Source organism: Arachis stenosperma, chromosome 9, assembly GCF_014773155.1.
Source record: "Arachis stenosperma cultivar V10309 chromosome 9, arast.V10309.gnm1.PFL2, whole genome shotgun sequence".
NCBI lineage: Eukaryota > Viridiplantae > Streptophyta > Magnoliopsida > Fabales > Fabaceae > Arachis > Arachis stenosperma.
Genome location: NC_080385.1, coordinates 34065219 through 34082106, shown reverse-complemented (window position 1 = coordinate 34082106; position 16888 = coordinate 34065219). Strand labels below are relative to the sequence as shown.

General features: G+C 39.5%; 1 protein-coding gene across 1 annotated transcript; it reads left to right on the top strand.

Annotated features, from left to right (window-relative positions):
- The first annotated feature begins 878 nt into the window (after positions 1–878).
- Positions 879–3021, top strand: LOC130949373 (leucine-rich repeat extensin-like protein 3). The gene is made up of 2 exons (XM_057878116.1): positions 879–965; positions 2596–3021. The coding sequence occupies exons 1-2, from the start codon at positions 879–881 to the stop codon at positions 3019–3021; spliced, it is 513 nt and encodes a 170-aa protein (XP_057734099.1).
- The last annotated feature ends 13867 nt before the right edge of the window (positions 3022–16888 follow it).

Genomic DNA, 16888 nt, shown 5'->3' with positions numbered 1-16888 from the left:
TTCCTAAAAGCCTCAGGAAGGCAGTTTTGAGTCCAGAATTCTCTAATTTCCTTTACTAAACACCTAAGAAGAGGTATAAGAGAAGATATAGAGGTATATGAGGTAAAGAAACAAGATTTTGAAACCTGTGTTTATGTTAAAAAGAAAAGGAGTTAAAAGTGATATAGCTGTGTACCTGACCTTACAGAGTAAACAGAGAATTGTAAAATGAGCTTTCTGTGATGTTGTAATGCTTGATTTATGATGATTGCTAAGTGATGGAAAGTATGGTTATATGTGAATTATGAGCCTTCGGGCAATGCTTGTGAATGTTGTGCGGGGACGCCTGTATTGTGATGTTGCTTCCCAGACAGGTTGCGGTAGAGTAGTACCAGCCCTGCAAGCTGAATGCTTGGTAGAGGCCTGACTCGCATAACTGCGGTATATTGAGACCTGAGCAAATATCAGCCCTGCAAGTCGAGAGCACTTGGTATAGGGTATGCGGTACTTAATCTGGGATTAAGTTCTGGGAAGGCCTTATCTGACTTGGAGGGTCGGATTGCGTCAGGTGCGGGTCGAAACCGACAAATGAGCTCATTACCTGCAGTAGGGACAGACATGCATCATACTTGTTTATGCATTATTTATTGTTTATCTTCTTGTGTTCTTGTTCTATTCCTTGTTTGTTTGAGCATAACTGTGCGATTGCATATTAATGTGTGAATGTGCATTTACTTCCTATTTTCTCTCTTGTTCATGTGTTAGTTTATGTTGCTGTTATGTACATATTACTCTACATTTATTTATACTTCTATGACCACGGACATTATAAATGAACTTAACTGTAAACCCCGACCTTACTAAGAACTCCCCAGTTCTTACCCCTTACACCTCTACAGATGGACACGGGAGTCTTATTCTACGAGATTGATCCACCGTACATCCACGAGGACCCGGTGCGCGGCGAGTATTACATCTACTGTGCGGTACCTCGTATCCGTAATTATGTAGTTCGTGGTAGACCTTTCCAGTACCCTATTAGGATAGCATACTTTAATCCTGATGCACCCTATGACTTTCCTTTATCTTGGTTACTGATGAGCGGATAATTTATACACTTTTTGGCATTGTTTCAGTATGTTTTTAGTAGATTTTAGTTAGTTTTTATTATATTTTTATTAGTTTTTATTTAAAATTCACTTTTCTGGACTTTACTATGAGTTTGTGTGTTTTCCTGTGATTTCAGGTATTTTCTGGCTAAAATTGAAGGACCTGAGCAAAAATCTGATTCAGAGACTGAAAAGGACTGCAGATGCTATTGGATTCTGACCTCCCTGCACTCGAAGTGGACTTTCTGGAGCTACAGAAGCCCAATTGGCGCGCTCTCAATTACGTTGGAAAGTAGACATCCTGGGCTTTCCAGCAATGTATAATAGTCCACACTTTTCCCGAGATTTGATGGCCCAAACCGGTGTTGCAAATCAGCTTTAGAATTCCCGGCGTTTAATGCCGGAACTGGCACTAAAATTGGAGTTAAACGCCCAAACTGGCATAAAAGCTGGCGTTTAACTCCAGAAAAAGTCTCTACACATGAAAGCTTCAATGCTCAGCCCAAGCACACACCAAGTGGACCCCGGAAGTGGATTTTTACGTCATTTACTCATTTTTGTATATCCTAGGTTACTAGTTCAGTATTAATAGGACCTTTTGACATTGTATCTCTACCTCATGACACTTTACACGTTTCTTATTGTATCTTCTACGGCATGAGTCTCTAAACCCCATGGTTGGGGGTGAGGAGCTCTGCTGTGTCTTGATGGATTAATGCAATTACTACCGTTTTTCATTCAATCATGCTTGCTTCTATTCTAAGATATCACTTGTTCCTAAACCTGATGAATGTGATGATCCGTGACACTCATCATCATTCTCACCTATGAACCTGTGCCTGACAACCACCTTCGTTCTACCTTAGATTGATTAGATATCTCTTGGATTCCTTAATCAGAATCTTCGTGGTATAAGCTAGAACTGATGGCGGCATTCAAGAGAATCCGGAAGGTATAAACCTTGTCTGTGGTATTCTGAGTAGGATTCAAGGATTGAATGACTGTGACGAGCTTCAAACTCCTGAAGGCTGGGCGTTAGTGACAGACGCAAAAGAATCACTGGATTCTATTCCGACCTGATTGAGAACCGACAGATGAATAGCCGTGCTGTGACAGAGCGCGTTGAACATTTTCACTGAGAGGATGGGAGTTAGCCGTTGACAACGGTGAAACCCTACATACAGCTTGCGATGGAAGGAACTTGCGTGCTTGAAGAAGAAGACAGTAGGAAAACAGAGATTCAGAAGATAGAGCATCTCCAAAACCTCAACCTATTCTCCATTACTGCAAAACAAGTATCTATTTCATGTTCCTTTACATTTCACAATTAAACTTGAAAATTATTGATATCCTGACTAAGAGTTACAAGATAACCATAGCTTGCTTCAAGCCGACAATCTCCGTGGGATCGACCCTTACTCACGTAAGGTATTACTTGGACGACCCAGTGCACTTGCTGGTTAGTTGTGCGGGATTGCAAAAGTGTGATTGCAATTTCGTGCACCAGTTACACCCCGGCGGACCTGGGGTACTTCATCCTGAGGAGCAGATGCCACTTCCACCTGACTATCCTCCTCCACCTGAACCTCCTCTACCTGATGAGCCTATACCTGCCCAGCCTATCCATGAGGCACCTCCTACACCTTTTGTCCTTGATGAGTGGGGTGTTCCTATGTTGCCACCCGAGCTTGATCCTTTACCTGAGCCGATCGAGCCTCCTGTCTTTGATGAGCAGCAGGGACATGAGTATGATCAGATCATGGAGGCGCCACCTCCTTCTCCCAACTGTATTTTGTTTGGTAGCTATCCTTTTATGGTTCCTGTGGCCAGCAGTGGTTCCTCTGCTATCACTCCGGCAGAAGAAGAGGACGAGGAAGAAGAAGATCCAGAGGAAGATCCTAACTTCATAGTTATTGATGATTCGGATTTTTGACGGTTTAGAATTTCACTAATGAAATCTCGTTGTAAAGTATAGTTTCTAAACCAACAATAACCCTTTCATACAAAAGATTGTTTGTCACAAGTAACAAACCCCTAATTTTATAAACCGAAGTATTCAAACCTCGGGTCGTTCTCCCTAGGGATTGCAATGAAGTGTTTTGTTATTGGTTGTGATTTGTTTTGGGGTTTTGATAAGAGGCATGAAAGTAAATGGCAATGAAAATAAACTAACAACTAACAAAGCTCTTGGTAAGATATGAGAACTAGAAGTCCTATCCTAGTTATCCTCTTCCATTGTGATGAGAATTGTTCATTGCCCCCACTTAGTTGACCTCTAGTCATGGAGGGAAGTCAAGTGGATGAATCAATTTGATTCCTCAAGTCCTAATTAACTCCTAGAGGAATGACTAGCTTTAGAGGCATTCAAATCAATTAGAAATCTCTAATTATCAATCAACAAAGGAATTAGATAACTCAAGAGTCACTAATCACTCCACCAAAACCAAGAGGATCAAAACCTACACTAGAACCCAACCAAGCATTTCATCAAACACTTGGAAGGCATAAAAAGAAGGCATAGTAAATCAACAACAAGAATGAAATCCAACAACAATTATTGCAAAGAATTAACAACAACAACCAAGGAAATCACAATTATCATGAATTACCTCAAATTGCATTATTGAAAGGAAACAAAGGAACAACAATCTATCCAAAACAAAATGAAGAATTACAATTATTAAAGTGCATAACTAGAAAGGGGAAGAGGAGAAGATTAAGACTTGATTAAGAAAAAGTAAATTGAGGCAAGAATTAAACCTAGATCTAAGAAGAGAGATTAATCTAACCCTAATCCTAATTCTAGAGAGAAGTGAGAGTTTCTCTTTGTAAAACTAACTCTAAAACTAATCCTAATTATACTATATGCTTTCTATCATGCCGTCCCCTTAATCCTTGATCCTTTTATTCCTTTCTCTTAGCAATTGGCGCCAAAATGGGTTCAGAAACCCTCTCAAATCGCCAGGCACGTGTTGCTTTAATGAAGTCATGTGCGGTCATCGACGCGTGCGCGCACGGTACGCGTGCGCGTCTCTAGCGGATTTTGCAATGTGCACGCGAGCGCCTTGTGCGCGTGCGCGTGCATGGTTAAGATCAATTCTTTGGCATTTGTGCTTCTCTCCACTTGCATGCTTTCTTCCTTGCTCCCTTGATCCATGTCTAGCCTATTTCAACCTGAGATTACTAGCAAACACATCAAGGCATCTTGTGGAATCAAAGAGGAATTAGAATTCATCAAAATAAGGCTTAGAAAGCATGTTTTTTACACTTAAGCACAATTACGGGAGAGATAACAAAACCATGCTAATTCATAAGCTAAATGCGAGAAAAGGTTATCAAAATACTCTAAATTCAATACAAGATAAACCCTAAAAATGGGGTTTATCAGTTATCTCCTCTGACAGCGATGACGATGAGCCAGGCGAGGCGCCAGCAGGCGAGCATCACCATTCGCCCGGTGGTTTTCCGTGAGGTACTCTGGACCAGGATTGAGGAGACTTTTTGAGATGCCAAGTCTAACTTCAGTACATTAGAGTGTCTCCCTCACTTTTGTTAGCATGATTAGAGGGAACAGGCATATCATAGAGTTAGGCTAGCCTGGGTGCCAGCTTAGGGGCTTTTGGTCAAGCCAGGCCCTGGGGCGTCTTATGTACATATATGTACATACTATATGAGTCACTGACTTAGGGGTGTTGTACTATAGCTCTATGCTTATATAACTGAGCCACTTCTATAACATGATGTATATTATAGTGTGTTGTTCCATATTCTGTTATCTTTTGTTTTATGTATGTGAATGTTTAATTATCCCTTGATATATGGAAGGTATGCGACTGTAAATTATTCTTGTTTTAAAAAAAATTACTTGTAAAATTCGCGGGGTTTTAACAACGTACAGGCTTATATTTATTAATTAATAATACAAAAAGAAAAAACAAGTTGGTAACATTCAATTTCTAGTATGATCTAGACATGCTAGAAGTTGGGTCGTTACATTGAACACCAGAAAGGGGGTAACTTGGGCGTTCAATGCCCGTTTTGGGTAGTTGTCTCCAAAGAAAAGTATAGACTATTATATATTTCTGGAAATCTCTAAAAGTTAGCTTTCCAACACCATTGAGAATGCATCAATTGGACCTTTTTAGCTCCAGAAATACTCATTTGAATGTACGGAGGTCAGGATCTGACAACATCTGCTATCCTTTTGTTGCCTTTGAATCAGACTTTGCCAAAACTTGACAAATTCACCCAAAAATCACCTAAAATCATAGAAAAACCACAAAAACTCAAAGTAGCATCCAAAAAGTGATTTTTGCACTAAACCCTACTAAAACATAATAAAACTTAACAAAATATACTAAAAACACTAAGAATATAATGCTAACAAGTGTATAAAATATCCGCTCATCAGTCATTTTATGGTAACTGAAGATATTGTTCTTGGGCACCAGTTTTCAAGCAAGGGGATTGAGGTTGATAAAGCTAAGGTGGAGGTAATTGAAAAATTACCACCTCCCACTAATGCAAAGGCAATTCGGAGTTTCTTGGGACATGCATGATTTTATAGAAGATTTATAAAGAATTTTTCTAAGAATGCTAAATCTTTGAGCAACCTCTGAGTTGCTGACATTCCTTTAAATTTTGATAATGATTGTTTTCATGCCTTTGATACTCTGAAAACTGGGCTTGTCTCTGCTCCTATCATAACTCCTCCCAACTAGGATTTACCATTTGAAATTATGTGTAATGCTAGTGATTATGCTATAGGAGCTGTCTTGGGAAAGAGACAAGACAAGCTTATACACATCATTTACTATGCTAGCTGTGTACTAAATAATGCGCAAAAGAATTACACAACTACAGAAAAAGAATTACTAGCCGTAGTGTATGCATTTGATAAGTTTAGAACCTAATTAATTGGTTCTAATATTATTGTTTATAATGACCATGCTGCTCTTAAGTCCTTCTAACCAAGTAAGATTCTAAACCAAGATTGATTAGGTGGGTGCTCATACTTCAGGAGTTTGACATTGAGACTAGAGACAGAAAGGGGTTAGAGAACTAAATGGCTGACCATCTTTCCCGGATTGAGCCTGAAGAGGGGATGTAACAACCCACTGCTGTGACTAAGGGTGGAAACAGGCCAGGCTTTGCACTTAACACGCCTTGCCTGTCATACAGTTGATTGGCCTAAGCTTGGCCTGCAGCCTGTTATATGCTCTTTATAAAGTACTAGGGCTGGCCTGTTATTCAGCCTGGCCTGGCCTGAAGCCTGTTAAAAGGCCTAATAATTTTTTTTACAAAAATAAAAATATTATTTAAAAAATTATTTTTTTAATAAAAATAGTTATATGTAATATGTCATATATTTAATATTTATTTAAAAAATTTAAACTTTTAACATATTTAAAATATACAAAAATATTTATAATAAAATATAATAAATTTAAAATATCTCATAATTTTATTAATAATAAATAATTATTTATATATTTAATTATATTTTAACAGGCCCAGGCAGGCCTGACAGGCCTATAAGGCTAATTAGTGAGCCTGGGCCTAGCCTATTAATGTATTAAGGCTTTTAAAAGAGCCTGGGCCTGTACCTATTTTATAACAGGTCAGGCCAGGCTAGGCTGCAGGCCCCTGGCAGGCCGCTTGGCCTTTTTCCACCCCTAGCTGTGACTGAGACCTTCCCATATGAGAAACTCTTCATGATTCAGAGCGCTCCATAGTTTGCAGACATTGTAAACTACAAGGCCATGAGGTTCATTCCCAAAGAGTACACTAAACAACATGTTAAAAAGCTTTTAAATGATGCAAAGTACTTCTTGTGGGAAGAACCTTATCTTTTTAAGGGTTCTGAGTACGGAGGTCACTTTGGTGGAGAGAGGACGGCTACTAAAGTCCTCCAAATCGGTTTTTATTGGCCGACTCTCTTTAGAGACGCTCAGGATTTTGTGAAGAACTGTGACAAATGTCAAAGAGCTGGAAATTTTTCCAGCAACTATGAGATGCCACAGCATGGGATATTGGAGATTAAGTTGTTTGATGTGTGGGATATTGATTTCATGGATCATTTCCCATCCTCATATTCAAACACTTAAATCTTGGTGGTAGTTGACTATGTGTCCAAGTAACAGTGGCTTTACCCACCAATAATGCCAAAGTTGTGCTAACCTTTCCTCAGAGATATATTTTCATCCGGTTTGGTGTCCTAAGGACACTAATTAGTGATGAAGGAAGTCACTTCTGCAACAGACAGTTAGACTCACTTCTGCAGAGATATGGAGTCCGTCATAAAGTGTCAACCCTTTATCACCCACAGACAAGTGGACAGGTTGAGCTCTCCAACAGAGAACTCAAGAGAATCCTAGAGAAGACCGTGAGTACTTCAAGAAAGGACTGGGCTACGACGCTTAATGATGCTCTCTGGGCATACTGGACGATATTCAAGACTTCTATTGGGATGTCTCCGTACCAGTTAGTTTATAGTAAGGCCTGCCACTTGCCGGTGGAGTTGGAGCACAGAATATATTGGGCAGACAAAGTTTCTGAACTTTGATGCCAAAGCTACAGGAGAAAAGAGGTTCCTTCAACTAAATGAGCTTGATGAATTCGGAAATTCAGCCTATAAGAATGCCAAGCTTTATAAAGAAAAGACCAAGGTGTGGCATGATAAGTAGATAGCAGTAGAGCTTTTGAGCTAGGCCAGAAAGTCCTACTATTCAATTCGAGGCTCAAGCTCTTTCCCATGAAGCTTGGTGCACAAAAATTACACTATGTAATTCCACACAACTAACCAGCAAGTGTACTGGGTCGTCCAAGTAATACCTTACGTGAGTAAGGGTCAATCCCACGGAGATTGTTGGTTTGAAGCAAGCTATGGTTATCTTATTATTCTTAGTCAGGATACCAATAGGGTTCTTTAGCCTCAATTGTAAAAAGTGAAAGAGCGTGAAATAAGTGATTGTTACGCAGTAATGGAGAATGTGTTGGAGTTTTGGAGATGCTTTGTATTCTGAATCTCTGCTTTCTCCCTGTCTTCCTTTTCACACACGCAAGGTTCCTCCTATGGCAAGCTGTGTGTTGGTGGATTACCGTTGTCAATGGCTACCATCCATCCTCTCAGTGAAAATGGTCCAAATACGCTGTCACCGCACGACTAATCATCTGTCGGTTCTCGATCATGTCAGAATAGGATCCATTGATCCTTTTGCGTCTGCCACTACGCCCAACACTCGCGAGTTTGAATCTCATCACAGTCATCCAATCCTTGAATCCTACTTGGAATACCACAGACAAGGTTTAGACTTTCCGGATTCTCAAGGATGCTGCCAATGGATTCTAGCTTATACCACGAAGATTCTGATTAAGGAATCCAAGAGATATTCATTCAATCAAAGGTAGAACGGAGGTGGTTGTCAGGCACGCGTTCATAGATTGAGAATGGTGATGAGTGTCACGGATCATCACCTTCATCATGGTTAAGTACGAATGAACATCTTAGAGAGAAACAAGCATGTTTGAATGGAAAATAGAAATAATTGCATTAATTCATCGAGACGCTGCAGAGCTCCTTACCCCCAACAATGGAGTTTAGAGACTCATGCCGTCAAAAATTCAAAGTTCAGATCTAAAAATGTCATGAGGTCCAGAATAAGAGGGACGCCCCTTCTACTGGTTCTATTCAGGACAGGTGATCTGCTACTTGGTTCTCTGTCCCTTTTCTATCTCTTATTTCAATATCAAACTCTTGCAGAAGCAACACCCATCTGATGAGTCTGGGTTTTGAATCCTGCTTTGAGAGTAGATATTTAAGAGCAGCATGGTCAATATACACAATCACTTTTGATCATACTAAATAAGATCTGAACTTGTCAATGGCGTAAACCACTGCAAGTAACTCTTTTTCTGTGGTTGTATAGTTCTTCTATGCGTCATTTAAAACACGACTGGCATAGTAAATGACATACAGAAGCTTGTCATGCCTTTTTCCCAACACTGCACCAATGGCATGGTCACTGGCATCACACATTAGTTCAAATGGTAATGTCTAATCTGTTGCAGAAATGACTGGTGCTGTGACCAGCATAGCTTTCAGAGTCTCAAATGCCTACAGACACTCCTTATCAAAGATAAATAGCGTGTCAGCAGCTAACAGATTACTCAGAGGTTTGGCAATTTTTGAAAAATCTTTTATAAACCTCCTATAGAATCCTACATTACCCAGAAAGCTTCTGATTGCCTTAACATTGGCAGGTGGTGGTAATTTTTCAATTACCTCTACCTTAGCTTTATCCACCTCTATTCCCTTGTTTGAAATTTTGTGCCCAAGGACAATTCCTTCAGTCACCAAAAAATGTCATTTCTCCCAGTTTAAAACTAGGTTAGTCTCTTGGCACCTCTTTAGAACAAGTTCTAGATGGTCAAGGCAGGAGCTAAATGAGTCTCCAAATACTGAAAAGTCATCCATGAAGACTTCCAAAAAATTTTCCACCATATCAGAGAAAATAGAGAGCATGCACCTTTGAAAATTTGCAGGTGCATTGCACAGACCAAATGGCATCCTTCTGTATGTAAATACTTCAGATGGACATGTGAATGCTGTTTTCTCTTGATCCTGGGAATCTACTGCAATTTGATTATAACCTGAATATCCATCCAGGAAGCAGTAGTATTCATGACATGCTAGTCTCTCTAGCATCTGGTCTATGAATGGTAAAGAAAAATGATCCTTTCTGGTAGCTGTATTGAGCCTTCTGTAATCAATACACATACGCCACCCTGTAACTGTTCTTGTAGGAACTAGTTCATTTTTTTCATTATGAACCACTATCATGCCACCCTTCTTAGGGACGACTTGGACAGGGCTTACCCAGGGGCTATCAAAAATAGGATAAATAATCCCAGCCTCTAGTAATTTAGTGACCTCCTTCTACACCACCACCTTCATGGCTGGATTCAGCCGCCTCTGTGGTTGAACCACTGGCTTAGCGTCATCCTCCAATAGGATCTTGTGCATGCATCTGGCTGGGCTAATGCCCTTAAGATCACTGATGGACCACCCAAGAGCTGTCTTGTGTGTCCTTAGCACTTGAATTAGTGCTTTCTTTTCCTGTGGCTCTAAGGTAGAGCTTATGATTACAAGAAAGGTATCATCTTCTCCCAGAAATGTATATTTCAGGGATGGTGGTAATGGCTTGAGCTCGGGTTTGGGAGGTTTTTCCTCTTCCTGGTGAATTTTCAGAGGTTTTATTATTCTCTCTGGTTCCTCCAGATTAAGCTGAGCATCTTTAAAGATATTCTCTAGCTCTGATTCGAGACTCTCATTCATATTGACCTCTTTTACTAGAGAGTCAATAATATCAATGCTCATGCAGTCGTTTGGGGTGTCTGGATGCTGCATAGCTTTGACAACATTCAGCTTAAACTCGTCCTCATTGACTCTCAGGGTTACTTCCCCTTTTTGGACGTCAATGAGGGTTCGTCCAGTTGCTAGGAAAGGTCTTCCTAGAACGAGAGTTGCACTCTTGTGCTCCTCTGTTTTCAGCACCACAAAGTCAGTGGGAAAGGCAAATGGCCCAACCTTGACAATTATGTCTTCAATCATGCCTGATGGGTATTTAATGGAGCCATCAGCAAGTTAGAGACATATCCGGGTTGGTTTGACTTCTTCAGTCAAACCAAGCTTTCTGATAGTAGATGCAGGTATTAGGTTGATACTTGCCCTAAGATCACATAAAGCTTGCTTGGTACAAGTACCCTCTAATGTGCATGGTATCATGAAGCTTCTAGGATCTTTAAGCTTCTCAAGTAAGCTTTTCAGAATGACTGTACTGCATTTTTCAGTGAGGTAAACTTTTTCAGTTTCTCTCCAATCCTTCTTATGACTTAAGATCTCTTTTATGAACTTAGCATAAGAGGGTATTTGCTCAAGTGCCTCTGCAAACGGAATCTTTATTTCAAGAGTTCTGATATAGTCTGTAAAGCGGGCAAATTGATTATCCTGTTCTGCTTGGCAGAGTTTCTGAGGATAAAGCATTTTGGCTTTGTATTCCTCAACCTTAGTTGCTGCAGGTTTATTTCCTACAGATGTGGTTGGAGAAGCCTTTTTAGAGGAGTTGCTATCAGCACTTGTATGTGTCTGATCCCCCACTGGCATTTGAATGCCAGGGGTGGAAGCTGGAGTGGCATTAGACGCCAACTCCTTACCTGTTTCTGGCATTTGAACGCCAGAACTGAGCTTCTTTTGGGTGTTCAATGCCAATTCCATACTTGTTTCTGGCGTTTGAACGCCAGAACTGAGCATGGGTTGGGTGTTCAACGCCAGTTCTCTACCCTTTTCTGGCGTTTGAGCGCCAGAATTATTCTTCTCTGGGCTCTTACTGTCCTCAGAGGGATTTTGGGTAGCAGTTTGTTCATTTCTTGGCTTCCTGCTGCCTTGAAATGAGGTATTTAATGTTTTTCCACTTCTTAATTGAAATGCTTGGCACTCTTCTGTTATTTGTTTTGATAACTGCTGTTCAGTTTGCTTCAACTGCACTTCCATATTCATATTAGCTATTCTTGTTTCTTGCAATATCTCCTTGAATTCGGCTAGCTATTTTGTCAGAAAATCTAATTGCTGATTGAATTCAGTAACTTGTTCTGTAGGACTGAGTTTAGCAGTTACTGTTTTAGCCTCTTCTTTCATGGAAGATTCACTGCTTAGGTACAGATGCTGATTTCTGGCAATTGTATCAATGAGCTCTTGAGCTTCCTCAATTGTCTTTCTCATGTATATAGATCCACCAGCTGAGTGGTCTAGAGAAATCTGAGCTTTCTCTGTAAGCCCATAATAGAAGATGTCTAACTGCACCCACTCTGAAAATATTTCAGAGGGGCATTTTCTTAGCATTTCTATGTATCTCTTTCAGGCATCATAAAGGGATTCATTATCTCCTTGTTTAAAGCCTTGGATGCTCAGCCTTAGCTGTGTCATTCATTTTGGAGGAAAATATTGATTCAGGAATTTTTCTGACAGCTGTTTCCATGTCCTTATGCTAGCCTTAGGTTGGTTATTTAACCACCTCTTAGCTTGGTCTTTTACAGCAAATGGAAACAGTAATAATCTGTAGACATCCTGATCTACTTCCTTATCATGTACTGTGTCAGCAATTTGTAAAAACTGTGCCAGAAACTCTATAGCTTCTTCCTGTGGAAGACCGGAATATTGGCAACTTTGCTGCACCATGATAATGAGCTGAGGATTCAACTCAAAACTACTGACTCCGATGGAGGGTATACAGATACTACTCTCATATGAAGCAGTAGTGGGGTTAGCATATGACCCCAGAGTCCTTCTGGACTGTTCATTTTTACTTAGATCCATGATGGAGAAAGGAAAATGATGTGGATTTATTTTATTTATTTTATTATATAAGTAAAATAATTTTTGAAATAATAAAACAAAATAAAAACTAAAATAAAATGAATAAAAATAAAAATTTTGAAAATATTTTGTGAAGATTTTCGAAAAAGTGAGGAGAGAGAAAGTGGTTAGGATATTTTTTTGAAAAAGATATGATTTAAAATTTTAAATTTGAATTATAAATTTTTATGAAAAAATTTCGAAATATTTTCTTAAAAATAGTTAGAAAAGATATTTTTTATTTTTGAATTTTATTATGAAAGAGAAAAACCCACAAAAGATACAAGACTTAAAATTTTTAAATCCAATGCTCCTTATTTTCGAAAATTTTGGAGGAAAAACACCAAGGCACACCAAACTTAAAAATTTTAAGATTAAAACACAAAGAAGACTCAAGAACACCTTGAAAACTCACAAGAACACCAAGAACAAAAGAAAGAACACCAAACTTAAAATTTTTAGAAAACCAATTTAAAATTTTCGAAAACTAAAGAAAAATTAACAAGAAAACACCAAAATTAAAGTTTGGCACAAGTTTTAATCAAATAAAAATTATTTTTGAAAAAGTTTTAAAAAGAAGATACCCAATTACCAAGAACACAAACCAACGCTCTAGCCAATTGAGCTATAAGTGTAACGTGTTAAAAAGAGGTATCTTTAATAAATAAAAATATTTTTTGAAAATTAATATTTTGAAAAATGCACAAGAAAAAAAAGAAAAGACACAAAACAAGACAAACCAAAGATCAAACAAGAAAAATTGACAAGAACAATTTAAAGATCAAGAAAGAACAAAGAACATGCAATTCGAAAATTGAAAGACAAAGAAAATCATGCAATTGACACCAAACTTAAAACATGACACTAAACTCACACAAAAGACTCCAAGAAAAATTAAAAACTAATAAAGAAAAACAATATTTTTGAAATTTTTTTTTAAAAGGAATAATAGAAGATGCTATCCTAGTAGCTCTAAACAATAAAAAAGACAAATTTTTCCTAATCTAAGTAACAAGATAAACCGTCAGTTGTTCAAACTCGAACTATCCCCGGCAATAGCGCCAAAAACTTGGTGCACGAAAATTACACTATGTAATTTCGCACAACTAACCAGCAAGTGCACTGGGTCGTCCAAATAATACCTTACGTGAGTAAGGGTCAATCCCACGGAGATTGTTGGTTTGAAGCAAGCTATGGTTATTTTATTATTCTTAGTCAGGATACCAATAGGGTTCTTTAGCCTCAATTGTAAAAAGTGAAAGAGCATGAAATGAGTGATTGTTACGTAGTAATGGAGAATGTGTTGGAGTTTTGGAGATGCTTTATCTTCTGAATCTCTGTTTTCTCCCTGTCTTCCTTTTCATGCACGCAAGGTTCCTTCTATGGCAAGCTGTGCGTTGGTGGATCACCGTTGTCAATGGCTTCCATCCGTCCTCTCAGTGAAAATGGTCCAAATGCGCTGTCACCGCACGACTAATCATCTGTCGGTTCTAGAGCAACGTGAAGCCGAAGCCAAGAGCCAAGCCACGAGCCGGCTTGAGTAGCGGCTAAGCCATGATCTTCATGGGCGCGCACGCGTACATCACGCCTCCGCGCACATTACAAGACGCCTCGGTGGCGCGCGCGCGTACCTTGCGCGTGCGCGCCGATTTGCGAATATGATTTTTTAAGAAGTCACGTGACTTAGGCGTGGAGGTAGTTAAGAATCCCACTTTTGGGGAAATGCCTTGGCGGGAAAAGCTTAAGAAGACCAAAGGAGCAAGGGTTAAAGGGACTTAGTTCATTTTCTAGATTTTAGATATTTTGGGGGGATAGTTAGTTACACTTTTGGAGAAGGAGAGAGAGATTCCAAGCTTTTCACTAGGGTTCATCTTCATCCAATTTCTGAATTTTCAATCACTTTTTGGTGAGATCCATTACAATTCTCACTCCACTTTGTTCATGTCATAGATTTTCTTCTCCAATTTCAAGTAGTAGTTGTAATTGATCAATTCTCATAGATCTAGAATTCAACTTTGTAATTTTGGATTTCATCAATACTTTGAGAATTTGATTTTCATTGTTGCTCTTTGATACTTGTTGTTAGATCCTTGTGTTGCAATACTTTTAATTCTACTTTTCTTCTCGTTTTACTATGACTTTCTTTCTTGCTCATCACATGTTTGATAAAATGTCAACACTAGTTATGGAGTAGAAATCTCTCACTTGGCATAGGGTTTGGTCATTAGAAGAAGTTGAATAGTTGTGTCAATTGTTGATTTGGAATTAGGGATTGCTAATTGGCTTGGAGTGCACTAAAGCTAGATTCCCATGAGGTGAAGCTAGGACTTGTGGCTCAAGTTGATTATTTTCATTTGACTTTCCTCTATACCTAGGGGATAACTAAATGAAGCAAGGCCTAATTGTTATCATCATTGAATGAACTATGAGGATAGAATTTCTAATGCCAACCCTAAGCCAAGTCTTTTAATGATTGATTGTTTGTTTCTCATTACTTTGCTAAAACCTTCAAAGAGATCCAACAAGGCTTACTAATCAATAAGATGCACACTTTGGCAATTCCAAGGGAGGACGACTCGGGAGACTACTACTCTCGAATATAGATTGTAGGATTGTTTGGTACGAGATTTAAGTGTCGATTAGACTATACTCACGATCATATTCATCTTTGAATTCTAATTCGGCATGATAAATTTCGTTTATCAAAATGGCGCCGTTGCTGAGGGATTTGCTTAGTGTGCCATGTTATTGTTTGGATTAAGCGTGTATATGTGTACATAGTTGCATTTCATTGTAAATTGCTCAAGTGACTAACCCCTCATCGTTACCATGAATTTCATTTCCCCTTCATTGCATGACGCGTTCACAACTAAATCCGAGCTTAGTCCCTTTTGATCCGGAAATAGAACGAACTTTGTTTCATATTAGACAAGCTCGGAGGCGGCTAAAGTTTGGAAAAGGTGAAGAGGTTTTCACCACCTCAACCACCTTACTAGAAGTGAACATTGAACCGTCACTCAAAGAAGGCATTAGTCATACTCCCATCAATCTCACTAACAATTCTTCTTTTGTTTTAGGTACTAATACCATGGATGCTCCGAGGAGAGTTACCATCAAGGAAGCGGGTGCACCGGATTATGTCCTTCAACCCCTTCATGTAACTCACCCCAACTTGAATGCAAACTTTGAATTGAAGACCGCTTTGATCAACCTCCTACCCAAGTTTCACGGGCTTCCCGCACAAGACCCTATTCGACATCTCAAGGACTTCCATCGCATATGCTCAACTACTAGACGGGAAGGGTCCGATGAAGTTGCTATATGGTTGTTTGCTTTCCCTTTCTCTCTTGAGGACAAGGCTAAAGAATGGTTCTACACTCTCTCTAGTGAAGTCACCTCCGATTGGGACCTACTTAGAAGAGGATTCTTGGATAAATTCTTGCCCCCGGAAAAGATGGATAGGCTACGAAAGGAAATGTCTTGTATTGTGCAAGGTGAGACGGAACCACTCTACGAGTATTGGGAACGGTTTCGTAAACTACTAGACGCATGCCCTAATCACATGATCGACACTCAAGTATTGCTTGGATATATATGTCAAGGGATGCGAGAGCAAGATAGAACCCTCTTGGACACTTCTAGCAATGGTTCTTTGTCCAAATATAAAACCGCGGAGGAGGCATGGCAACTTATCATTGACTTAGCCGAATCCAATCAACATATGAGGCGAAGAGTCAACCGTCCAAGGACCGTGAACGAGGTATCAACTAGTAGTGAAACCACCGCTCTAACTCAATCCTTGAATGAGATGACATCCATCTTGAGGCAACTCCAATTGAACCAACAACAACCACAACAACCTCAATCATACCAACAACACCCTCCACCACCTCAACAACACAACCAACAATTGGTTCCTCAAAAAGTATGTGGCATTTGCTCTTGCTACTCTCACTACACGGATGAGTGCCCAAGCCTTCAAGAAGATAACACCTTGGCGGCTACCCATAATTTCTATGACCGCCCCAATCAAGGGTACTACCAAGGCGGTAATCCTAACCAAGGGCATCCTTATCAAGGAGGAGGCTACAACCAAGGGAGTGGATACCATAATCAAAATTGGAGAGACAATCATCAACAAGGGAATAGGGACAACAACAACAATGGAGGAGGTCAAAGATGGAGCAACAACTCACAAAATTTCTCACAAAACCGACCATACAACTCACAAAATCAACCATACAACCAACAAAACTCACAAAGAAACTACCAAACATATCAACCACCACATCAAAGACCACCACCCAACCAATCACAAACTCCTCAACTCACATATGCAACCACCCCCTCCAACCAAGACGAAACACTCCGGACCATTATCCAAGGC